This window comes from Gallinula chloropus (assembly GCF_964237585.1).
Source record: "Gallinula chloropus genome assembly, chromosome: 8".
Taxonomy (NCBI): domain Eukaryota; kingdom Metazoa; phylum Chordata; class Aves; order Gruiformes; family Rallidae; genus Gallinula; species Gallinula chloropus.
Genome location: NC_140093.1, coordinates 13,664,804 through 13,683,699, shown reverse-complemented (window position 1 = coordinate 13,683,699; position 18,896 = coordinate 13,664,804). Strand labels below are relative to the sequence as shown.

At 46.5% G+C, this 18,896-nt stretch overlaps 1 protein-coding gene across 2 annotated transcripts in view; it reads right to left on the bottom strand.

Moving 5' to 3' along the window:
• AP2M1 (adaptor related protein complex 2 subunit mu 1) overlaps positions 1–18,896 on the bottom strand; it is a 28,245-nt gene that overhangs the window by 2,744 nt on the left and 6,605 nt on the right. The window contains exons 2-7 of one of the 2 annotated variants that reach the window (XM_084267312.1): positions 13,870–13,982; positions 8,305–8,570; positions 6,826–6,908; positions 2,975–3,110; positions 2,736–2,877; positions 304–423 (exon numbers count right to left, since the gene is read on the bottom strand). In XM_084267312.1, coding sequence (XP_084123438.1) covers positions 304–423; positions 2,736–2,877; positions 2,975–3,110; positions 6,826–6,908; positions 8,305–8,570; positions 13,870–13,943 — 821 coding nt within the window. In that variant the 5' untranslated portion in view covers positions 13,944–13,982. Of the gene's footprint in view, positions 1–303; positions 424–2,735; positions 2,878–2,974; positions 3,111–6,825; positions 6,909–8,304; positions 8,571–13,863; positions 13,986–18,896 lie in introns of those variants that run through there. The other variant, XM_084267313.1, reaches the window with a different exon arrangement.

Here is an 18,896-nt window from a genome sequence, read left to right as displayed (position 1 = left end):
CCAGGCTTTATATCTGGTTCCCGCCAGTGGTCCTGTTCAAAGACACCAGTTGTAAGCACTAAAAAACAAGATACAGCAAGCTAACAGGTAAGGAAACCCACACCCAATGCTATGCTTCTGGCAGAGGAAACCATGCAGCTGGGCTTCTACCACATTTATAACAGGATTTGTGGGACACTCCTTACAGATTCCACTCTGAAAAGAAAGGAGGCGAGCGCGTATTTGTTAGGTGCTGAAGGGCCACGAGCCTGCCTGAGAGCAGCAACACGACTGGAGCAGCAAGCAGATCTCCCACCACCGTACCTCATGAGCTCAAACTCTCCATCTGGTGGAATGAAGCTGATGCTCCTCTCGGAATCAAACTTGCTGAGCCTCACGCACTGGTGGAACGTGCAGTCGTCGATGGCAATTGACTGTTTGCCGCTGGAAACACAAGACAGTTAAACCACCTGCAGCCCCGGTGCCTCGGTGCAGGCACTGCACAGGCAGAAACTACTCTACACAGCAAGTTGCCATGGCACATGTCCAGGAAATGGGGAGGCAGGGAGAGATTTAGGGGACAGCAGCCTCTTGGCTTGGACTTTCCTTGTTTCGCCGCCACGTGTTATTTCAGGAAGCTTGTTTGAAAGAATTCTCTCCCTCGTCTCCCCAGAGAGGAGATACTAGAAGAGCACCCTTCTGTCGCAGCCAGCAGCGTGATGCTTGGGTCTGCCTGCCAGCAGCACCTCATTATTGCAAAGGCCACTCTGCTAGCCCAAGTCTTCTCACAGCCCAGGTCAAAGGAGAGAAAACACTTTCCTGTCCACAAAGCTATCCCACTGCCACACAGCCAGGAGATGCCAGGTTCAGGGTCTTCCTGTTCAGAAATCTCTTCACAGCTGCTGACTGCCACACCGCTAGCAAGTGGTTTGATTCTAGAGCAGATTTGCCAAGGAGTATGATATAATGCCATAAAAATGTCTCTCTTCCTCACTTCGAAAAAAATCCAGAGCACTACCATCTGTCCATTGAGGGGCACCAGCCTAACCTGCTAGCAGGGAACGTGTGCTGGCTGCTGGTCTCTGAGAATACATCCCCCTGCTACAGGTCCTGAGGTTAGCCAAGAACTTGGCAGCTACTGAGAGGGAGCAGGAAATGAGAAGACAACAGCTACACAAGAGGCAGGGGATGGAGCTTTGTGATATCTGGGCTGCCTTAGCTGCTGGCAGCAACAAGACAGCCATCTGTGTGTGCTGAGATAGCGTAAGCACTACAGGCAGGTTCAGCTGCCCTGGGGACCACCACTGTAACCCACCCAAACAGGGAGCAGACTGACCCCAGGCTGGCAGGCTGTTTAGTTACATAATCCACAGGTATAGTCTGTGCTTCATAAGAGGGGGGTTGTCTTTCCTAATCTGCTGCTCATAAGACAGGCAGCATTAGCTGACTTGTTCCTTTGGAACACTGCTTACCACTGCTCCAAGGTCTCAAGCTGCACTGCTTGGGGCTTGGTGGTGCCACATGCTGGATGCCCTGAAGCAATGGCAGCAGCTGTCCCTTTTAGTTACCTCATAACTAAATGCTTCTGGACAGTGACATCTCCAAGGTCTTGCCCACCAGAGAACTACCCAGCAAGAGTCCCTGTCTATCCTGCTTCTGTAACTCAAGGAAACAGCACATTTACAGGCTAAGGCACTCACTACACAGAAGCTTCTGTAAAGTGCTACTGACTCTTCAGGGGCCTACCTAGATGACAATTCCACTAGAGTGTATCCCCAACTGAGCAGCCACCTGAGGCTCATCCATTTTACTAAACAGATTCAGGTACAGGAAAGATGGCTTAAAGGTGACAGTGAAGTGATAGCTCTTGGCTTGGTTCTGGGAAAAAAGGCAAGTAGCAGCTCAGCTCCATTTACAGGAACCATCATGGAAAGTGTCCGAGATCTGAGTTACATGCACAAGTCACACAAAGCAAGAGACAAGGGGAGAGCAGAGTGCACACATAGCTGAAGCAGATCATCTACCTTCCCAATTCACTGGGGTCAGCAAAAAAACAACAAAACAACCAAGAGAAACACAGTTGAGTCACAAGTGGTTAGTGAGGGGAAAATGGCAGTCCCTTTGCTTTTCTCTCTTCACCCCAACGGGGAAGCTGGAAGAGGCATAAGACCAGTTTTCAGCTTCAACACAGGTGCTGGCTGAGGTGCAGCTCAAAGGAAGGTAGCTGTGCTCCAGGAAGGGAGAAGTTTCCAATCCACATGGCCACTGACCACCCAAGTTTGTGGGAACAGTCTGGGTAGAGCAGCCTGTGGTCAAAAGACGTTCCTGCACTCTTCCTCGGGAGCACTACTACTAGATCCTACAAGTGCAAATCTCTGCACTGATGAGAGCTGTTAGAGACACAAGCTCTGGGAGAATTCATCTTGGGGAAATGTTTCTAGCTGTGAGATCTCCACACTTAACACTAAGGCTGGACCTTAATACTTGAAGAGGTCCTGGTACTCGCCCATGTACAGTGGTGAAGTCAGACACCAAAGATAACATTCCACCTGCTCCCATTAGCCCTGCTGCAGAGAAGCCCTCCGTATCGAAGGGCTTACAGCCTGCATGACAACTGACCTACCCAGAGGAAAATGAGCACTAATAGCTGAAGGGAAGAAGAGATGAGCTTTGCTTATCCGATCAGAAAAGCCACTAAGTGCCACCCTTTTATAAGAGTCCCTCCTGGACAGGGGCTTTACCCCACAGCCTCTTACCTTTTCCCCGTTTCATCCGCAGTCCCTTTGCCTTGTTTTTCAATGACAATCTTGTCATTCATGCCAAACTTGCACTCTGGCATCCCGCTCAGGTAACTCTTCATCACCACTCTGCCGGAGACGTGGGCACTCAAAACCTGACCTGATGTAGAGAAGGGGGCAGTTCAGAACTCTTACACAAGTCCCCTCTTGCAAACCTTGAAGGGGAGAAGGATGCCAGCTGTAGCCCTCCAACTTACCCTGGGGGGACATCAAGAGATTCACACTCTCCAGCACATCAAGAAAGAGTTCATTGCGACGATATTTGATCCCTTCACGTCTCCATCCAATCTGTCCAGTCACCTGGCTGGTGATCTGGGACTGCTCTTCCTTAGTCTGAAGGGAAGAAACAACATCTTAGATCTTCAGACAAACTCAAAGACTAAGAAAGCTTCCTCCAAAACTAAAAGCAAGTGTATCTTGTACAACTGTTTCTGACAGATACGAGCGCTGTCACACACTCCATGATTTAGTCATTCTCTCCTCAATGTAGCAAGTCCTACACCTAACTAAACATTGGTCATAAGAGCAAGAAAGGTTCTGGTTTTTAGCTAGTCCATTAAGGCTACATCTAGATTCAAAGACATTCAAATCATCTCTTTGATTGTCACATTGATCCATGGGAACCAGAGAAGCAACTGCCAGGCCAGTTCACACCCTTATCCAACATGAAACCCTCGGGCATAACGCAGCTGGTGCCCAAGGACTGCAGTCATTAGCTACACACCAGGAGTGAAGTAAGGCCCCTCTAACAGCATCCAGGCTCCAAGCCTCCTCAGCACACCCAGGACAGTGCTGAGAGGCAGAGGGAGGTTTCCTACCTGATGCTACAGGCGGGGTCCAGTCACACGCAGAAAGTCAAGAAGTAGATGTATAGCAGCAAGTGTGGTGCACACAGGGTTAACAGGCAAGCAGGTCAATAGCAAGAAGAGGGAGGAAGGGAGAAAGAGGCAGGTTAGGCTTAAGGCTACCTCAGGATAGGAACAAAGCAGGCTAGCTCGTCATTAATTAGGTAGCTGATTAGCACAAACAAGATGAGGGTCTTTGACCCTTAGCTCCCCTCAGGACACTCAGCACTCCTAGCAACGAAACGGCTTTTTAGATTTGGCCCATTATGCACCAAACACACACAAGGTCAAGCAGAGGGAGTGACAGATGGGCCAAGTACCACTCCCAGTAATGTTCCTGAGCAGACTCCTCATGTTGCCATTCCTAAAGCATGCCCTGAACATTTACCATGGCACAGATGCCCAGACTATGAGAAGTACAAAGCACCCAGGACTGCAGGCATCTTAAGTGTGGGTCCTGTATAAAGTTATGTCCTAGCTAATCCTGCACCAGGAGCACAGAAGTCAGAAATGGGTGTCACACCCCCCCCCACCCCAGCAGCCCTGCATCGGGCCCACAGGGTGGCAGCACGTGATCCCAGCTTCACACCAGCAGTGCCTTGGTTTCACACACTTGGTCACTCCTTGAGCATGCAGAGCCGTTAACTGTAACATCTAAGAGGCAGTTCCCAGGGGAGCTCAGCACAGCACAGACTACCTCCCTTGTCTGTCCCACAAAACAAAGCCTCCTTATCTGCCTTATTCCATGCTTTGTTTAGGCTAAGAGGAACCATAAGTACACATAGACATAACACACAGTTCTTGGGCCTCCAGTTTCCAGCCCACTAAGTTAAAGGCACAGCTATTGGCAGGTACCTGGACTCTGATATCTGGTGGCAGCCCTCTCCTCACTTTTTAGAGGCACTACTAACATTTTAGCACTACAGTATGTCTAAGGTTTGGGGTAACACTGTAACTGAGAGTTGACCAACACTCACTCCCAAAAAACACCTTGGGGGGGGGGAAATTACAATGTTCAGCTACTTAATGAAGAAGATATCTGAATCAAATAATCAGTGTTGATACAGGGCAGCAACAGGACCTGCAGTCCTGCTCTTTGAGCAAGTGAGCTACTTTGTGGGTAGGGACTAGAAATGAAGCCACGTTCCACACCAGCACCATTCAGAACCTGCATGCTACACCACACCATTCCCAGAGCATGGGGTTACTTCTCTTGGCAAGCAATGCAGCAATATTGGACCCACTTGATAAAAAAAAGGTCTTCCAAGATCTGATCACCAGCCCCAGAATCACTCAGCTGTACAGGGCAGGCATTCAGAGGGCAGCAGCTCAGTACACCTCAAGTCTTCCACTGAGAAGTTGAGTTTGGAAAATCTGCCATACCTGTGGATTTTGCTCCTTCAAATCAGCAGGACACAAGACCAAGGAAAGTACCATCAAGAACTAAGCAGGGATAAGGGAACACAGGTGACAGACCACTCAGCCCCAGATTCTGGCCCAACATACTGGCTGTAAGGAGAGGAGAGCACTGGATGTACAAGAATCAGCAGCAGACAAGGGAACATGGCATGTCCTGTTTCAACTGCTGCTCCTGCCACACTGCCTGGAAAGGCTTATTTCTGTGTTTTCTGGGCTGTGCAAGTTTTCAACAGAGCAGAATAGCTGCTTGCTTAAAGTCCAAACTTCTCTTTGTAAGGCAAGGCTTAACCTGCTGTTGGATGAAGCAAGATGCTGTGACAGTGGTTTGCACACAGACAGCAAAAAAATTTGTTAAAAGGCACAAAAGTTAAAAAAAAAAAAAAGAGCCAGGGAAGGAAGTGAGGGTGGTGGTTAGTTTTGAGTTTTCCTAGGAACAGGAGCTGACTCAGCTATCTTGAGTGCTGACTGCCCAAAATGCCAGACTGCAGAAGGCCAGAGGAATTTACACTAGGGCTCAGGATGGGGGACTGAGACCGGATGCGCTCACATCTGGCCACTGATAAATATGTGTCTCTTGCAAAACATTGCGCTCTGTTCTAGCAGGAAATATGTTGTTTGAGGGGAGCTTCTCTCTCACCTCCTTGACAGAGGCAGCTAGTCTTGCTACTAGTAGATTAAAAGTTTAAAGAGGAGTTCTTCAGAAGTCAGTGCTGATGAACAGAGCTGAAACAGAGCCTCCAAAGACTCTGATCTCTGCTTACTCTGAACAAGAACAATTGTCTGGCAGGCTCTCATTTAGCACTTTGCTTCTGCCTGTACCTTGGGGCTGAAGTTTCACCCAGATCTCTCCTGCAGACAGCTTCAGCAGAAGCTCTCAGCTTTCTTCCTGACTCACCCACTACACAGCCTAAAACTGAGTCCTCTCCCCTAAATCCTCATCAGGAATTGCACAGCTTTGTTAGAGAAAGTGAACAACATCGAGACAGGACAGGAGAAACAGTGATTATAACAGTCCTTTGGTTTCAGAGGTTGAACGTGAGCTGTCCAAGTTGGGAAGCCTAGTTTTGAAGACCACAGCCTAGAGTAGGATTAGAACTGGTTTACAGCACATCACCCAACACCCCAAAAAGTCCCACTGAAGTGTCTTTTTTTCCCCCCAGGTGCCCTTTATCTGCTACCTCCATGTAAACTTTGTTGTGAGGGTTAATGCTGTGCCAAAGGCAGCCTGGAGATTCATATCTCTAACATGAGAAAGCTCAGACTGTACTAATGCTGATCAGCAACGTTGTTACAGGCAGCGACAGCATAACATCAGCTTCCTGACTGACAGCCAGACTCCCAGGGCTGAGGAACACTTCATTACAGCCAGGCATGAAAGCCTGACACCTCAAAGCACTGAAGGTGGGTGGAACACAGACCTGCTCAGCCAGATTCACACAGGGAAGAGCTATTTCTGGTTCAGCAGGTAGATTTGTTTACCTTTGGTCAGAGGCTGACAGAGAACACAACCTGAAGCCAGCAATCATTTACATGCAAGGGACTGGCATTGTCCTAGCTCAGAGCCCTCCCTCCCACATCCAGCAAGGATGAGGTCACACAAGCACAGAGATGCCCAGAACGAGATGCCACTGAGCTATATCCCTGCCAGGGTGCCCTTAATCTACTCAGGCAGCTCCACTCAGCACAAGTCCAATGGTTAGTTAGTAATTAAGACTATATTTTCTTGAACAGGCTTGCAGAATATTAACTAGCAGAGCAATGCTGTACCCCAAATTCCTCGTTACCTGACTCTTGATGCCTTGCTGAGTGATGAAGGTCTTCAGGGCCCCTGTTTCAGAGTTCTGAGGATAGCCAAAGTCCAGGATTTCTACAGGGGGGTAAAAGAAGGTTAGTTCAGAGCTGTAAGGTATAAACATGCTAACCACTCCTATAGAGAGAGCACTGACTAGTTACATTTCTGGGTAGGTCGCTGGAGCATTCCCTACCAAGAGAAAAGAAACAGCCTTGCAACACTGACTTCTCAGGGCAGTATTTTGAGCAGGGGTGTGCCCGTGGAAAGCTGTCAAACTCATAGATTTGCAACTTTTAGTTTAAAACTGCACTTTGGGACTAGGTATCAACTAGTTAACTGGGGCACCCTGAGGAGTCTTTATAGAAACATCCAAGGGACAATAAAGAGGGTTTATCCAACAGCACAACAGTCTGTCCTTGCAGAATTTTCTTTAGGTTTTGATTTTTTTATGAAGATATGAAAAAATGAAAACCTAAAACAAAATAACAGCAGATTAGTGGCACCACAGGATGGCCAGTGTGGGAGATAAACAGATGTTAACTACAGACAGCGAGTGTACTCACCACCCACTGCCCTCAAAGAGGAAAGGAACAGCCCACAAGGGAAGAGAGGAGGGAAGACCACTAACATGAATACCGAGCAACACAATGCTGGCAAGTTTTAATCTCACTGTGCCTACTTGGAGAAAGCAGTGCCTAACCAAAGCAAAAACCCAGCTGTCTCTTAATCTGCCCAGAGGGAACAGTGAAACCATCAGTCACTGTGACCCTTGGGGCTAAGAATCCCAGGACACTCATGGTGCCTTGTCTGGAAAACAAACTGAACTATAACCAATACAAAGTACTCATGTTGTACAAAACAGGGACAGTTCAAGGGCAATCTCTGCAGGCAGGCTGATATCACAATCAGCTGAAAGGGACACTGTATTATTATTCTGTGGTGAAATCTGGAGCTGTATCACTGGGGGAGGTAGGGCTGGGACAGTGCAGGCTGAGTTCTAGTGATTTCCTTCAGTCTCAGAACTGCCCACAAGAGGCAACTGGTGAGTGGCAACTAGATGCAGCCTGCGGTGACTGCTGCCATACAAGTCTAGAGTCACCTGGGCACTAGATGGATGGGATGGCTGGCCTAAGAGGTGCTAATGATAGCCCTCTTATATGCCTCCATATAAAGACAGCCTTACATCTACACAGGATCCACTCAGAAGCTGAGGTTCAGCATCAGATGCCTCATTTACACAAGCACACAGCTCCAGTACTTGAACAAAGCGAGCCACCACCAACAGGAGGCTATGGACTCAAGATGCTAGCCACACTTCAAGTACACATGGTGGCAGAAAGCAGAACAAGCAATTCTGAATTCTGTCATATGTGTTAAAAATACTTCAGGGATTACTACAATATCAAACTAAGCCAAGGGTCTTTTAACAACCAAGTGCAGTATCTTGTAACAGGTAAGGGAAGTGTCTCACCGTCCAGCAGCTCATAGATCAGCACAAAGTTGTTCTTTATGTTCTCTTCACTGATCTTCCCAAAGTAGGCGGTCATCACGTCACACATCTTGTAGAGAAACTCAAACACCATGGCAGCGTTGACATTCTGCTTGGTGACAGCAGCCAGCCAGATGTTGGAACGCTTGACATGGAAGAAACTCGTGCGGGCGATGTTGGTGACAGGCGAGCGTACCTGCTGCCGTGCGTGGATGACATTGACGCGGAAGGCGTCGACGGCATTCCGCCTACAAGGTTATCAGAGGCGAGTTAGCACAGTGTGCCTGACAGCAAGCTGGCTGCACAGTTCTGCTTACGCGACTACAGTCAGACACCGAACTACACACACCAAGCTCGCTCAGGAAGGCTGCCTGGGGGTGTCTAAGAGGGACAAGCGAAGGCTCCGAGCAGAGTCAGACATTAAATTCTGCCCAACCCCAAGGACAGACAGAGCGCTACTGGTCTCTAAGGAGCGCAACCGTAGTCAAAGACAGCTAACTTCCATCTGGAGTCAGATGGCAAAGGAACATTCCCTTCAATTAATTTTGCTGGCACTCCCAATTGATGGCCATAGCTGGGAACACACACAGCATCAGCTTTATGATTCAAAGAGCCCAGTTCTGATCAAACGCTCAGTTACTGTCTACTCTGCATACCCAGGTCTTCACCCTCTTGTCCCAAAGCAAGGTGTAGTCTCACAAGGCACCTGGTGGTTCCTCCCAGACATACTGCTGAGGAAAAAGCACAGCAAAACCCACCCAGGTCTGACAGAAGCCAGTGCCCAGGTACACCAAAGGGAGCTTTAGTTCTCAGATCCACCTCATCTTCACACCAGGCACCACGGAGGGCAGGCCCAAAGCAACAAGCAGGATTAGGAGTATTTTTGGCTTTGCAGTTACACATCCTCTCAAGCCTGCTATCTCCAGAACAGGTCTCTTGCACATGGACTTAGGGTCCCCACAGTGCAACATGCCAGTAGCACTGCATTACATGCACTGGATGGCCCTATGGGGCCGCTGACCGTAAAGATGTTCTACACAGTGCTGAAAAGGTGCTGTGCAGGCTTCCCCTAGCTGCTGCTATCCTTAATCCAAATTGTCTATGTGCTAGTGACAAGGAACATAACCCTCCTAGGTAAACTGGGATGCCTGAATGGCATTCCAGGTGCCAGCTCTTCCATGCAAGAGTCTCCTTATCCTGTAGATATAATTTGGGGAGTTTATCCTGACTAAAGTCCACCAATGCTAAGAACACAGGAAGGAAGTCTGAGTGCTTCTATGACAAGACTGAGATATAAAGCAGTAGTCTACACACCAAGCCAAGTCTCACCCAGTTATGATTTATTATTTGTACTCTTTAAGACACTAAGTAAAACAGGGGGCCTGACTGCAGCATCAAGGCCATGGAACTGATAATGCAGAACCACGTTTGACAGCAGACAGCAGTAATATCCTTGCGAGCAAGGATGCAGGCATACAGACACTCACAAGCACTGAGGATTGTCAACAACCCAGCAGACAGTTCCAAGTTTGAAAACAAAGCATATTTAAAAGAACACGAGCTACCACAGCAGATGTTTGATCCTTGAAGGTCTGGGTACATAGGTAGAAGCTTCATCAGTAAACATGCCCCCACAAGCAAACTTCTGTCCTTCAAATAGTTCTCAGGTTTTACTACTCCAGAAGTTTGCGTTAATATTCCATTTCTACCTTAGATCTATTTCCCATAAGAAAATAATGTAACCTACTAAAATATAACAGTATCTAAAAGCCCCATTCCTCCCCTTCAGTAAGCCTTGCAAGGAAAGGCCAGCTTGTTCTGGAGTGTTAGCCCTCCCAGACTCAAGTTCTAACCCACTAGAACTAGTACCAGAACCAGCAACCAGACTGGTGCACACAAGAGAAGCCTCAGGTCAGTGAGGCTTTTCTAGCACACCACTTGCCCACTCTGCAGAGCCAGTCATGGGCTACCACGCGTCTCTTACCTATTGCTACAGCAGCCAATGAGATGGGATGGACAGAAATGGCGCCAGCGGAGAAAGGAGGAGTGACAGCAACAAGAGAAAGGGTTAGAAACACACACACAAGGCACAATGAATCCAAAGAGATAAGGAGAGACCAAACAGCACCCCCTCCCCCTGCTCCTGGGCACAAAAGGCCAAGGTGGTATTGGATGGACAGTAACAAGCTGTGGCAGCAATGGAGCCCTCACGAGGCACGACGCTGACATGCCGTGGTCAGACTGCCAGCGTGGACAGACTTGTGTTTGGCTGAATTTCAAGGCTAACTGGGCTTTTAGTCCAGATGAGCTGCATCCGTATCACAGTGACATCCAGTCTGCTCTAACATATGTAGCAGGCCTTGGAAGGGAAAAACACCAAAGCCTCAATCTGAGACATTGCCTGCAGACCTTGGAGCATCAGGTATCTTCTTCCCAGTCTGCCTTAGAACAGGACTGCAAGTCTGAGTGGGCATTTCTGTGACAGTATGTCTCACATGAAGCTGCTTGGGCTGATGCTTTCTGGCTTGGTCCAGCCAACAGGAAACACAGCAAGTCTGATAGAGCTGGAGCATATCTGGAGAGATACAGCACGTCCTGCAGATTCTGACACTGCTCTATCCAGCTTGCCCTTTTCCCTTAAGTATCAAGAGCCATAAAGCCAAAGTGATGTATTAGAAGCTCAGAAACCAAATGCCTATTAGAGTGCATGCAGTTTGTCATGTAAGCTGCTCAGTTTCAAATAGCTTATTTGTATTAAATAGCAACATCCTTAAATGCAGGTAGGTTCCTCCAACGACTACGTCACTGAAGAACAAGGCACTTTAAGATCACAGTGGAGCCCTCCACAGCACCCTCAGTTGAAGGCACAGCGCTTTGCTTTAAGACAGGGCACGCATGCAGCCAGCTGCTGGATGGACTGATGCACTACATGCACTAAAGCCATTCTACGCTGCAAGCAGAGTAAGTCCCTTTTGTGGTACTTGTAACAAAATCAAGAGAAGGGTTTCTTCACTGACCATCACTCTACTCATTAACATTTGAGCTAGGCTAGCATGTGTTTCTTTAGACCCTTAAACTGTACAAGGGGAGGGGTTCTCATAACCACAGATAACCTTTTATGTCTCTCAACACAGACCGTGGCTTCAGAATGCCAAAAGCAAGTGTCAAGACCAAGGAATCTTAAGGGTCAATCGCTCATTTTCCATTCAACCTACCTCCCAGCAAGCTGGCTGGGCTCAGTCCTCTGCATGGATGGATCATTTAGGAATTTACAACTGTCTGGTTCTCTACAAGTCTGTAACTGGGTTGTCTGGCTACAGACAGAACTCCTATAGAGTTAGGTACAAGCTGTAGTATCATGGATTTTCCTTTCCCTTCTTCCCTCTGAAGGTTAGGATACTAAAAACTCTTTAAGTAGGCCTGGCATTGATGCTAGAGTTCAGACTAAGAAATGGCAGATACCCAACTCCACTTGCTTGCTATATAGCTGAAGGTCCTCACCTACTTGAGTCCATAACAAGATGAGACATAGCCATTTTAAGACAAGTTCAAGGTTACACATTTAAAAACCTGCAAGCCAGGTTGCAAGGCCTATTACAGGAGGAATCCAACACCTTGGGAAGCAAGCTTGGTTTGCAGCCAGCACCAGCTCCACCTAAGTCAGAAGACTGACACTTCCACAGGAACTGAATGAAGGATTTCACTCAAAGGAACACCGACTCCTGAAATCCTAGAGAAAACCCTTGAGTGGTTTTGGCATCTTTTGACAAATGAAAAAGTTAAGATAAGATCAGGGAGGAAATCCCATTTTCTAGTTTTGCCTGTCCAGCTGGCAAGAAGTACTTCATCATGGACTGAACACAAGTCACTCGCTTCTCCAGTTTAAAGTGCATTCTAGCTGTGGAGATGTAAATTAAAAGGCCCTCTTGAATACACATCAGTTCAAGCACAATAGTAAGTGCTTTAAGTGTGCAAGCCACCAAAAAAGAACGTTGCAGAAACCGCAGTAACAGCGTTCCTAACCCTGCACACAACGTATGCTCAAAGATCTGACAGTAATCCAGCTTGGCTTGTTCCAGTTGCTGTAAAGTTCCCTAATTAACAAGTATTACAAAGTCAGATCTGGCTCACGAATCGCTCCGAAGAGCTTCAGCTAACAGACACCCATGAGGGAAATGAGGTAGCAGCACTGGACAGTTAAAACTTTGTAGCCAGCAGTTTCCTGCTTCAGAAATAGAAAGCTTCCTTGGCTCAGCTCTGTGTGGAAGACCTGGAGGAACAGAGCCAACCTTAGAACAGCTACTTTACTCTGCCTTAGGTGACTTAGAGCAGATCAGGAGACATTTAAAGCTCATTAGGTGAAACCTTATTACAGACATTGTGTTGATTATGACTCCATCAGTGAAACAGTGCAAGCCTTGACTGGCTATGAGTTCTACCTCAATTTTTAACCTCCACTAGACAACACATAACGAGAAGGGACACGCTCAGAGAAGGGCAGCCTGAAGGTAGACACAGATTGACAGTTTTGGTTTTGGAATTCACAGCATCAAATTATTTCACAGCACATCCTACCACTGCTCACTGGGGAGTCCTGATACAAGCTATTCTTTCCTAGGCCAGCCAAAGGATCCCTCTTGTTGGACTCTGAATTAACACCTACCACAGCCCTGCTACCACTAGCTATGTTTTGACTCTGTTAAGTTCAATTACTGACTTTCATCTAACGCTGAACACTAATGAAAACTCACTAGCACTAGTTTTGTGCAAGAAAGCCACTTAAGGTTTTCTGCCCAAGCAGCAGCATCACTTGATATCAGGTTTACTGCCTACAACACCACAGTTTTAGTGAGGTCTCTCCTGGGAACTAGCAGCCTCAGGACTGTACAGAACGCACCTGAGTGAGCAGCATTACACTTGAGTGAAGTGCAATGAGACACCTACAATCCACTGAAGGCTTTCAGCACTTCCCACAACTTTAATTACCCAATGAATGCAAGCTTTTTTTACAAACAAGGCTGCCATACAAAGTTGGGGGACAGAACGTCAGCTTTAAGCATACAACTGTGGTTCCTAAGAGACTGCTTGCAGACACAACTTTCCAAGTGCCAAAGACCATAGACTGACTTCTGCATGCCTGTTCTTGATGCTAGCCATCTGCATTTGAAACTAATTCAAAGCCCTGGTTATAGTGGGTGGCAGACAGTTCCCACACTATCGATACCAGAAAGTTCTGATGACTATAGTGAGGCTGGTAGACTCCTGCAGTAGCAGTCCACGTTGCTGAAGCATTTGGAGTTACAGCCAGACCTCTACCATACAAAAGAAAGTCCTAGGTTTGCCTGCATGCCATCCTTCATTATCATCTGTAGATGACCAGAGCTTAAACTCTTTTGTTTTTTCCCCCTGAACTAAGCCTAGAGCAGCAAGTTGAATTGCAGTCTTACATGCATGCACAGCTAATGCATAACAAAGCAGCTCCAGGTTGTTGTCTGCACCAAAATGAGACAGAAATGCAAAGACCAGGGATGCAACAGAAACACTTACCCAATGTCATCCCGGTAGACTCGAGAGATTAAAACCTCTCCTTTGTGATTATAGATGAATAAGCCTCCGATCATGATGGAACTTTAGTCTTCTCTTCCCATGTTGCTTAAGACCTGAAGTGAGAGAGGACACACATGAGCAGGCTGCATGGCAACAGGCAGTACTGCAGGCACAGACTTTAACACCTGCTGGCTATTAGCCAGGGCACAGACACCTTCTGTCACGTCCTCAACCACAACATGGTTCTTACAGGACCTGTGGTGGTGAGGACATGGTAGCACACACCTTAGTACCACAGGAGTACTGAACTACAGCAGCTCACAGGGAGGGATGAGCAGAGGACATGCTCAGAGATACACTGACAGTCTGATGGTGTGGGCTACTCCACTCAATCATCCTGTTACATCTGGCACATGGCTGAGACTCAGTAGGGCAGCTAGTGACTCAGGAGTGGCTTGGACACTGAAAATACCATGCTTACACCCTGGAAAGGACAGCACAGAGCTCCATACCTACCAAGGACTAAAAACCACAGTGTTTTACTCTGGAGAGGAGGGAAGTAGCCTTATCACTGCAGTTACAGATTCCACTCGTTGATCCGCTGGGATTTTATGTGGGAAAGAGTGAGCACTCAGTGCACAGTATAGACTGTGTGTACCACAGACCCAAGCCCTAGCTATGTGCCAGTCCCTCCAGATCAGCATTCCTTCATGTCTGCTGCACAACTGTCCTCTGGGACACACAGTAACAAGGACTCGGTGAGGAAGACCACCAGGAACCAATAGCCCTGCTCCAGACCCAAGGAGCCACCGCAGGAATCCTGACAGAGGCTCAGCTGAGTGACTTTCCAAACTTGCCTGAAGCTACTTCAGAACTTTGAATGTTACTGCAGTTTGCAGCCATGACTGAAGATTAATGCTAACACTGAAATAGGTGAATGCTTACTTCTCATTCTATTAATCAGCATAGATGGATCAAGCCTCAAGGATCAGTAGTATCTGGCCTATTTCCCAAATGTGAGACAAACCATAGGCCTGGGACTACAGGAAATCAACCCCCCTTTATTTCTACTATAAAGCACCTGCCTCCCCAGTGACCAAGATGCAAATCAGACTCAATTCTTAGTTAAGCATTTGCACACAGTTCATCCAAACATTTGAGATGTCACCTCACCTACCACTGTACAGCAAGGGGCTCCTAGCAGCAGGTACACCTTGGTTTATTACCACTGTCACGGGAGCCTAGGAAGACTGCTGAACTTACAACGACTCCTCAGTAGCAACCACTGTTCAATTTGGTCCAGTAATCAAACCTTTCTAGCCATTACATTTGCAGATAAAGATTAAAGCAGCATCTTAAAATTCAACACAGATCTACCTAGAATTGTAGCTGCCTAGTAGTACAGGCTGTGTTAATAACTAGATACAGACAGCTAGCAGGCAAGCTTTTTAAACAGGTCATTTAGAGTACTTGTTATCCACATACCAGCAACAGTGCAGCTGTGAGAAAAAAAAAAAAGTAACTCACTGGTTTAAGGCAGCGAAGGGTGATGGAGAATCACAGAATCGCAGGGGTTGGAAGGGACCTCAAAAGATCATTGAGTCCATGTGGAATCTATATATTGTCATGTTTAACTGCTTCCACAGCCTGGAATTAACCTCTTCAGTGAGTGTGCTCAGACCTAATTTCTAGCACCTTGCACTCAAGACATATGGATACAGCCTAAAAGGTGATCAGAGGAAGGGGCTCATCCTAGTTAAAGCAGCATGGCTTAAATGTCTTGGGCATCTGGAGTGTTTGTTCAAAGAATAACTTTTTTAATGTAGCAATGTTACAGCCTTTGCTGATCCTTAGCAGCAGGACTGAGTAGCACCTCAGAGCCCAACCTGGCTGCAAGGTGCCATCACATTCTGGAACAGGAGTGGGAGATCTCGACCATGAGCCACTTCAAATGGCATCTAACTCCTCAGAAGTTACCTTCTCAAGCTGCTATTCTTTTTCTTCAAAGGAAGATTGTTTTAAAGAGAACTATAAAGCTGGCAGACATTACTGAGGCAGAGGACAGTTTGGATTTTTTTTTTTTAATGCAGAGGTACTTTACCAGATCTCATCCCTAGCAAATGTTTGGCTGGCTTAGCCCAGAGAGCACTACTACAAATACAACAGGGCAAGCCTCATGCCTAGGTTTTGGCAAGGTCACATTGGTATTTCTCAGCTTTGGCACTGCAGAGTACTAGATAACCAGCCATCTCCACACTGCTGTTAGGGTGGGTTAGCCTACACCCATTTCTCTGGGGTGAGTGGAAACGATAGGGAGATGCCAGTGACAGTGAATTGATAGGTGTTTGTTCAGGAACACAGCAAAAAATAAGTTAAAGTGACCTGGTCTCAGATAATCTCAAGTGTCAGGGAATTAAAATAAAAAAAGCAGTACACACTTCTGAGAGACAAAAGGGTAGAAGCCTGGAGTATCATGAGCAATGTATCCCCTAAATGCTACATTCAAGAAACTAAGTCAGCTGTCTGTTTGAAGGAACTACTGCAGACTGAGCTCTGTGCTAAAACAGGATCTATAGTTCAGGCACCACTTTTAATTTCAGAAAGACAAGAAAGAAACTTTAAATTTCTCAAGCCTTTACACCAACATTTTTAGCTACACATTCTAATGAGTCCTCAGAGTGTAACATTACACATACTTCTCTGCTATGGGTCTTCAGTTACCAGATGGCTGCTTCTGCTCATTAAAAAGAGAAAGAAGAAAGAACCAAAAAGTCAGTTAACTGAAAACAGTGAGAAACAGGCAGACAAGCGGTTTTCCCAAAGCTCAGCAGCGAGCTTCCTGGCTTCTGCTCCCACATTCTGCTGGCTGAATGTCTGGCTACTAACAGTCAGTGGCTTTGTGTGGCATGGCCATCAACATGTTTTCATGTCCAAGACTCAACTGAGCACAGAAAAGGTTTTCAAATATGTTTTTCTTCCATTCCCACTTTATAACTTTGGGATACAAGTATCTCATTTATTTCCAAGATGTCTCTGTAACCAAAGCTATTAAGGCAGCAGCAGTGCACAGTGCGATTCCCATGTAGTTAGAGTGGGAAAAGCCTCCTGTAGCTGTTCCCCGTCCCATGTAGGGGGGTGAAAGCTACCCAGGGTAGCTGGCAGCAAGGCCAGCATCTCCACACTAGAAGACAGAGACAATCCCATTAATCAACAGAACAAAACCAGGTTCTCAAATTTAAGAAAGTGGCTTTGCCCATGGCTAGTTGTGAGCCGCACCCAGCCCTACTGGGCACGCAGGGGGCATCTGAAAGGTAACGTGCAGGGCTGGAGCCCAAAAGATGGAGAACATCAGTCTGAATAGAGTTGCCCAAGAAGCCAGGCAGATGCTGATGCTGTAATTCAGCAAGCATTTTAAAGGTCACTCACACAGGAAAAGAGAACCATTACAACAATGAAACCAACTTACTAATTGGGAAATAAATTTTCTAGAGCAGGCAGCATTTTTTCATTCCAGATAAGAGACAAGGATGTCTTTTCAGACTGCTACAGTGCTGGCTTCCACCTTCAAGTATGGACTATTGCTGCCAAAGGTGAAGAAGAGTTCCTGCATCCTCCTTAAGACTGCAACGTACAGAATAGTTTCCTGGAAGCTTATGCAACTGGTCAAAGCTGGATCATATGAATCCCACAAACCCTTTCCAGAAGATTCCTAGAAAGCACATCCTAGTCTTAATAAATCTCCCTCTTGGGTTTTAATGCAGCTTAAGTTATTTGTTTCACTATTTTTAGCATAAAGGAAACATCTACTTTGATGAGCAGCAGATTCAGACACACAGCATATACAAGACAAAACATCTTGCTAGCATGACAAGCAGATCACTTGCTGAAAAAAGCCTTGATTTGAACATTTATCACATCACAGTAAGACATGTAGAAGTCTACTGATGAAGTTTCCTAATGAAAATTAAAAGCCTTCTCTTGAAGATCTAGAAGTTTTAAGTGTTCATTGAGATAGTGAGGCTAAGTTCCCATGTGTTAGGTTAGAACACCTTCTGCAACAGGGTTGCTTAAGTTACAGGCAAAAATATCCACATTTTTAATTGCATCACTGCACACTAGGCAGTCAAGTGTTTGCTTATCTTAGTGAAAATACACTGGATGGAGATTAAATACAGCACAACTCAAGTGCTTCTAGTCTTTAAAAAATAATCCTTGTCAACGCAAAGTAATGTTCTTCCTCATACAAACATACTGGGAGCTGAGGACAGGCTTCAAACTTCCCATGTTCAGTCAGCTCCTAATCTAACTAACTGTGCAAATGAAGCTTAAGGACCACACAGGTTCACACTGCACATCTGTTCACTCAATGTCAATGCTGGCAATAAAGGTACAGTCGGGTAACAGTGAGGACAGGTTAAAAAACCTCAAACTACTCCCCAGGAGATCTCTCTGTAGTGGCTTGTTTATTTAAGAACTCTCAAAGGATCTCCAAAGTACTTGCCCAGTTTCCTCTTGAGTCTCTGCAGCAATACAGATGATAGTGTAGATAAATCTACAGTTTTATAAACACTGTATAAACCCCCCTTCATTTTGTTTCAAGCCTGCTTTTTCTTCCTTTCCCCAGTTTTGTTCAATGGCCTCAAGTTCATGTACAGGAAGCAGCAATGAAGAACTAGTCCCCATACTCTATCTTCTCATCACCTTCATTGCCCCTTTCCCAGAATGAGATGTTCTCACCTTACTCAGCTGCTCTATACAAGGAGATTGTTTAGAGGCAGGCACTCAGACTGACCAAAGCATCAAACATTTCCCTTCTGAAGCAAGCACAAAGCTGCACAGGTTATTCAAGATGTAATCAAACCACAGTAGAAGCCATATTACCATGCATACCCTCCTTTGGTCTTTTCCTAGTGGTTCTTGGTGTTTGAAATCATCAGGCCTCTGTGGCAGTTGAAGGACATACGCAGTATAAACCTCTGGCTGCTCTCCCACCTAATGACATCAGGAACCAAAGAGCTCTCAGGCAC